General features: G+C 47.2%; 1 protein-coding gene across 1 annotated transcript in view; it reads left to right on the top strand.

Annotated features, from left to right (window-relative positions):
* Positions 1-7,686, top strand: part of T265_11055 (hypothetical protein) — a gene marked incomplete at both ends in the record, with an annotated part of 26,177 nt that overhangs the window by 16,082 nt on the left and 2,409 nt on the right. Inside the window, 2 exons of the mRNA XM_009177604.1 lie at positions 4,506-4,716; positions 7,039-7,119. Coding sequence (XP_009175868.1) covers positions 4,506-4,716; positions 7,039-7,119 — 292 coding nt within the window. The remainder of the gene's footprint in view (positions 1-4,505; positions 4,717-7,038; positions 7,120-7,686) is intronic.

Raw genomic sequence — 7,686 nt, 5'->3', positions numbered from 1 at the left:
GAATTGATCCTCTGTAAGTGACTGCAATTGAAATTTTTCACACTCACGGTTGACGACACCGGCAAAAGTGACGTAATCGTCGGCGTCGCGCTTAGCCAATTTGAGACAATTGTATCGAACATTAAAAAGTGAATGTTGCGCACCGAAAATTTCACAGAGTTGTTCCACTGTTTGTGCAAAGTTTAGATCCTTTGGATGTTTGGGAAGAATAAAGTTCGTGAACCGATCGTGCTCGAGGGTTCCAAGTTTCCGGACCAAGAGACGGGATTCCCACGCATCATCTTTGTCGGTTAACTCGTTCTGAAAAGTATCTCCCCAGCTACTGTACCATGAATCGAATATGAGACCAGATGGTGGTTCGTAGAGGAATTCCGTAAGAGTTGCTGCGATAGAATCGGCAAAGGATAATGAAGTACCAATTTGAGAAGGAACCGATGTCTGAAGACTGATAGCTTGGGTAGGAGACTGAATAAGTCGCAGTTGCGATTGTTCGAACTGAGCATGTTGCTGTTGAAGGATTGCTTTCAAATCCTCAGCTGAAATTGACATGTTTGTGTTCGCGTTGGGTTCCCGTCGCCAGTGTTATATCCCTTTCGTTGCTATATCAGTCAGGCACGTTAGATCACCGGAATGGAGAAGACAAACAACTTCGAGGAAGTTATACTGCGAACAAGTGGATCGTTCCGTGGTATGGAGTTCAACTGAACCAGAATGTAAAAAGAGCTAACAGTCCAATAGGATGTCAGTGAGGGGCTGAAATATAGAAAGAAAGTTTCAGTATACAAACAAATCGTTTAGTGAATTGGATTTGTTCGTTTGGAGGTAGTCCTCCTAACACACATTTCGTGTTGTTGCCTACCCTGAAAAATATGGTCATGGGACGCAGCAAATGGTAGTCCTTCGTCAAGGCTATCACATTTCACTGTGTGGCTTTCTCAGCCCCTCGGCCAAACGAAACCATTTAACGTCAATGGACTGGCAGGTCCATCGCCTCCCACAGTTATCTTTCATCCCATTATTCTTCGATGAGCAAAGCCGTAACAACTGGAACCACTGCACTTGGGCACAACTTTTATGGCCAAAGAACTGACTGACGGGCTATGTGGTTTAAAGAAAGAAAACTAATCTTGAAGCGGAGGACTTGCTTGTTGAACAATTACGAAAACCGTCGTTTCCCCAATTCGATTCGATACAATTTATCAGCTATAAACCGTGTGCCATAAGCACATTAGTTCCAGCTGCTACAGTTTCGACCACCGGAAAACAAGGAAGTGGAACATACAACCAAGCCTTGGAGAAGAAGGCATGTTAAGTTTTTCGGAAATTGGGTAGCTACGCATTAAAGGCAATAGCTTTCATGCGCGAGCGCCACTGACTGCGCAGCTGTGCTATTTCCGCCGATGTCATTAATTACTGTTGATTTTAATCCCGGGGTCCCCATCAAGGGAGGCGGAAGTTGTTCACCCGACTAGGTTTATTGGTTAGTGTTTTCACACTTTGTTGCCAGGTCATCACTGTCCAACTCTCGGTCACTTCCACTCAGCACAGGGCTGAGAGAAAAGAGCTCTGCGATGCAGACAGTCATCTGGCATGCGGAGTACATATCCCAACTAACGCAACCTATGAAGCGTGAGAAATTCATCTATCGCGGGAGAGTTTCTTCTTCCTATGACAGTCTGGCGTACCTCAGCATTCCCACCAGATCTGACCAATGCTGTGGAGACACCGATGATCGAACACGGACATCTTCCGTATGTCCTCTGCGCATAGGGGCCACGTCTTTGATCCGTAAATCAGTATGGATTGCAATACCGCTATGTGAACTCTTTCCTTGGCGGACAAGCTCACGTGACGTCAGCGCCATAGGTTCGTAGGTTGGCGAAGACTCCCCTGGCCTTCCTGACTCGAGAAATAGTCTCATCTCCAGCCAGTCCACCGGAACTTATACAGCTGCCCCGGTGAAGGAATTTATCTACCAGGTCGATTGGCTCACTTGCAAACATGAGTCGTGGATTTGATCCCACCCAGTCTTGCAGCAACACTTTACCTTTTGCCGGTGTGAAGCGTATGCCAAACCGTGCGGCAGAGTTATTTAGGTTATTTAAAATCGTTTGCATTCGGGAAGGATCTGAACCAAGGAGAGCAGTATCGTCTGCATACCCAATGTATGTGAGGGAACGTCTCGGGAGCATTTCGACTCCCGAGGTCTCAGAGGCAGGCAGGGAAATCTCAAGCAGCATATCAATAGCAAAGTTAAAGAGGAAGGGGGAAAAAGGGTCGCCTTGTCTTACACCACTGGACGTGGTGAAATCGGGCGAGAGCTTACTGTATAGTGGTACGCTCCCACAGATGTTTGAATCGAAAGCTTTCTCCATCTTCTGGACCTTCGAAATCCACCAGCGTTTTCTGTCATTCTTCGAGCTCCTGCTTGTCCGGTGTTTGAGGGATCCGCTTGCACCATCATAGTCGCTAGTTGCTGGTATGGCCTTTCTTGCAGCAATGAGGTCTGCTGATCTGGTATCCGGTGTTCAAGTCAAGTCAGATGGGCTGGAAAAACAGTTCTGAAAGCTGGCAGCATCGCTTCTTTAACTCGCCTCGATTCATCCTCCAAGCGATATTCGTCGTCTACATGACTGCGTTTCCAATAGCTTTCTAGCTATATCAGCTCGATACTCTTCAGCTACTGAAACTTAACAAAGTTGATTATCAGAACTGCTCTCTTCCGGCACGCGTAGTGCTGGCTGAAAGCGAAGTACTTAGCGGGCTTGCACGATGGCGTGATCAGATTCAATTTGCGTACCCCAGAAGGAACGACAATCCTTAACTGAGGCTCTTCATCGGTAACTGATAGCCATATGGTCCAGTTGAGTCCACGACTGTGTGGTGGCAGGTGACCTACAAGTAACTCGGTGTGTGCGTTTGTGTTGGAAGTTCTTGCTGGTCAGGAACAGCCGATCATCCGCACACAATTGAAGAGGCCGCTTTCCATTATCCGTACGCTCAGCATCGACACCAAATCGGCCACCTAACTGTGCTTCTTCCGGACTTGGTCGTCCAACGTGGGCATTCATATCACCCGCCGGGATTGCTATATCCAACCCTGTTGCCTACCGAAGCAGTCGCGACAGATCTTGATAAAGTCCATCCTTCTCAGTCTCAGAACATACATGTTATATACGACGCGCTGTACAAGTTTTTTTGATCTGGTTTGGGCAGTGATATACATGGTGAACCTTTGACGGGGATGCTAGCCCTGGAGTTTCAGACCGAGAACTAAGCTGAGGAAATTACCGCTATTACATATTTCCTTGTAGCGTTGGCCATGGTATTCAGGGAGGCAAATTACAAACACGTCGTCGGCTGGGGTATCCTGTCGAGCGCTGAGACCGTCGTTGCTTTTTCTATTCGAAGTGCAAATCAGCATAATGTGTGGTCGTCCAGAATCGACTCGTCGCTAACATCTCTGATGCGCCCAGATTAGAAAATCTGTAAGATGTGACAGTTAATTCCAAACATGTGTTCTCCGATGTGGAGGCTCTCCCACTCGTCCGCGCGCATAACAGAAACTTCCCATCTTCTCCGTTCACTGAACTATGTTGATGGAACTGGCTAGGTCACTCTCTAAGTGCCTCATTTGCTCTACTGTTGAAACACAAATGGACCTGCCGTATGACTCAGATGAAACTCCCGATTCACTAACCGAAATTCCAGTTAGACCGATATTTCAAGACCAATCAATCACCCACTCGTGCTCGTCGGTAAGACATAGCTGACGATTTTCAACCAGTTTTCCCTCACTTCATCGCCAGTGTTTACCATGTTTGCATATTGGGTTAGTTTGACCCAAAAGAGTCCCGCAGGCACCAGTTTTTCCATCTTGAACGGATCCTAACCCTCAGTGGTTATCAGTTAATTCTGGCTAATATTTCCCTATTTGAAGACAGCCTTTGTGTGGTACAACCGATGCACAAAATGAAACGCTACAGGTTTATTCGAGTTCAGCTTTCGCGCATTCCCAGAGGAGTTGGAGTAGGTCAGGTTTGGTCGAATTCTGTAGCATCCACTAGCTGAGCATACTGGGGAGGTTGGGCGATTCAGGTAGCTAGTGGAGCCGCGAGTGGAATCAAGATGTCAAAAATAAACAATGCTTGGATTCACCCTCTGATTGCATTAAACATCTGATGCGGTTTGCGTGGCGAGTCAATTATCTCATGTTTCTCAGGCAGGTTACCCTATACCATGGATCTTTCGTAATGCTGTCAGTCGAAACGCACAAGTTGGCGGTGGTCAACGATGTCGCCAAGTTGTGTCCCTTTTGAACCACAATGACACTGTCTCCGTTGTTTCCAGTTAAGTCGATCGATTGGAACTTTGCAAGTTCTGGTGACAGTAGCGCAACAAACCCCAGATACCTTCGGTTTCGTTGTTCGCTTTGTCACCCTAAACTTGACCACTTGTTCTAACGTTGTTTGTGCTTTTTTTGTCACACGCCTTCCCTCATTTAGCCAAGAAGAATTGAACTTCCGTGAATTTATGCGCAAATTGGCCCGCTTTCGAAAAGTTAAACCTTCACAGTCAACCGAGTACAACAGTCGAGAAGCGAAGCTACGCTTTTTGTTTGGTATGTACGATCTGGATATGGACAACATGATCTCGCGAAATGAATTGCTGGGCATGTTGCAAATGATGGTCGGAGCCAATGTCACAGTGGAACAGGTGAGTACGTGTGTGTGTGTGTGTGCGTCAAATCTACCGGTACTGATAGAAAAAATCATTCAGCTGTAGCACACTTTAGTGCCCAGCTGTCATGGCACCACAAAGCAGCTTTAGGGCTCAGGTTGCCCAAGCCAGGACAGGGGAAGTTGAGATGTAGGGGTCGGTTATCGAACCACGCACCTGAGGAAGCTATCAGCGTATCAGGAGAAGCGAGCGACTACCTGTTGGATTTACAGCCCATGTTGTTTGCGCAATGCACTCGGTTTTCGAGAACACCTATCTGGTTTTCTCAACAACCAAGTGAAATGTCGGTGAGCACAAAATAATTATAAGGCCTCCATAGAACGTAGCTTTTATACGCTTTGTGAGCTTGATCTAGTGTGCCAAACAGTTCTATGTTGGGTTCGCAAAGGGCACTGAATCAATCCTATCGATGGCCCCGTTTGCAACTCAATGTTCAGATGTGTGTGTATCTCATCGTTTCCCCTCGTGACCGTTTTGCGACAAATTTCACTGCTCATTATGGCTTCCCCGCGTTTGTGCGGTAGTTACGTACCATTATGTATTGCCACCCTTGACAACGAATTCTCTCCAAAAGCCAGACAAACTACGATTTTTAAACTGAATTAACTCTACCAGTTCACAGTCGTTGACGATTCAAGCATTGTACCAAAGGCTGCAATGCTTGGCGTTGGTTTCGCCAGCATGCGGATTAAGTCTACACCGTTTAGGAGAGAGAATAACAGCGTGTTTCGATCTGACGTTTGAAGAGCTTGAGATTACGTTCAAGGACACATCAAGGCTCGTTTTAAGCCGATGACACACCGCTGTGGGCTCAGTGGTTAGCGCGCGAATTTAGCGACCGGAATGTTCGTAGTTCAAACCTGGTCTCTGCATCTCGACTTCCCCTGTCTAGGCTTGGACAATCTGGCGATATCCCAAGCCTCGAGCTTCCTTTGGGTGGCATGGCATCTAGGCTGAACATTTTTTTCATTTTCTATAACATGAGGTATTGGCATATCATCCACGCGTAGACAGGTTATTTAGACACTACAGAATTCATACCTTTGTCCTCTCCTCCCAATTGTTTGGATCCCGCTTTTTGCCAAAATTGGTTCGAAGAGTGAAGCCACGAATAGTGTTTGAGCACTGAGGTAACAGCAGAATATTCCTTGTCAAATGAACATCACCATTGTGGACTTCAGTGTTTTGTGCCTGTTCCGTGAATTCAGTCCGTGGTCTGTGCTCTGGTTGGTGCCACTTTCTGGCTCAACACAACCATAAATGAAATCGATGCGTTTTGCATCCACGTCGTCTGTGGCGCCTGGCGATGGGGACGCAACTGGAACAAAGTATAAGGCAAACATTTCGGATCCCCCTGCCTGGACTGGTGTGATTGGAAACATCAGCGTTACCGCCTTATCCACCAATGGAAGTTAAGCTGAATGAAATAGAGAAGCAGAACAGGTACCAGCAAATAAAGTCATAGATCACCAACTTACTCCTAGTCCTTGGGGGCGAGATGGCCCAAGTGGTTAGAGCGCGAATTTACTGACCGGAAGGTTCGTGGTTCGAATCCGACCTCCGCCACTCGACTTCCCCTGTCTAGGCTTGGGCAACCTGGCAGTATTCTAGCCCTCGTGCTTCCTTCGGGTGGCATGGCGGCTAGGCACCGGAAGGATGCTACAGCCGAACGCTTCCTAGTCCTTTGGCTCCGTTACCTTACAAATCTGTGTATGATCACCGTCAGCCAGCTAACATGGCCATCGAAATCTTTCCTCTGAACCACTTACTTGATGTTTACTAAATTTTACGCGCACAATTCACAGTATATGGCTTGAATATTCGGTAGGGTGTGTGTTGTCTGCAGAGAGAGGATTAGTGGGGATCGCGGGATAGGGTTCGAACCAACGGACCTTCCGATAAGTAAGTCTGTGCCTTTAACACTGATGAATCCCGAGTTCCGTCGACATCTGCGGAACACCGTGTGAACTCTTTGCAAAGTCGGCCTTTCATATACCTCCTCATTCGGCCATACGTAGGTTGATGTTCTCCCAATTCACGGAGTACGGATGTCCTGACCAGTAGACCCAGTTGCGTGGGCGACGGCCTGCTCCCCGGACGGTGACCACAGAACGGCACCTACTAAAGGCCAGCAACAAGGAGGATAATCTCATAGCAACACTCGAATTGGTTTGACCAATGCTTCCTTTATTTCTGGTTGTTAACGAATGGAGTTGCTGCAACAGAAACCAATCAGTTATATCTATGAAAGTGAAACGGGTGAATTCATGTTTGCCGTATCCCTTTCCGAAATCCCAGATCAATAATATCGGCGACCGAACATTGGCCGAAGCCGATTTGGATGGAGACGGGTATATATCCTATGAAGACTTTGTCCGAGTAAGTGCTTCGCTTTCTCTGACTTGAATTGAGTTTTGCATATATTTTTCTTTCTGGCGATTGAGTAAGAAGATGGCACCGCGATTTGTTCCGCACGAATGTCTCGTCAACTATACGCTTATGCAAGTAATGCGTACCAGTTCTGGTTTTCGTCACCCAATTTAAGTGAGCTGAACGCACTAGAACTGCCCAATTTTTCCGTAGTTGTATCGAGTCCTGAGAACTTAGTCTCTGTAGCTAGCTAGCCGCATGCACCATGGTCTTGTTCCATCATGGCTGACAAAATTAAAGGCACTGGCGAAACCATTCCTATGAGTCAGCTTAAAACAAACCAAAGTAACCGCGTATCATGTCTTCTCGGTCAAACAATGACTTGGCAGCAAACTGTGAAAGCCACTACCAGTAAACTCAGCTGCGCTGGTCACTGCCGTCTTCCTGGGTGGGGACCCCGAGACGGGCCACATAAATGGTTAGAGGCATTGTCAAACATGGCCCAGTCGCGCCCTCAATGGCGCTCGTGCATCCAAGCTATTGCCTTCAATGCATAGCTCCTTTTCCAATCCCCCT

The sequence above is a fragment of the Opisthorchis viverrini genome (genome assembly GCF_000715545.1).
Source record: "Opisthorchis viverrini unplaced genomic scaffold opera_v5_437, whole genome shotgun sequence".
Classification (NCBI taxonomy): Eukaryota; Metazoa; Platyhelminthes; class Trematoda; order Opisthorchiida; family Opisthorchiidae; genus Opisthorchis; species Opisthorchis viverrini.
The sequence above is the reverse complement of the archived record's forward strand: the minus strand, read 5'-3'. Positions and strand labels throughout refer to the sequence as shown.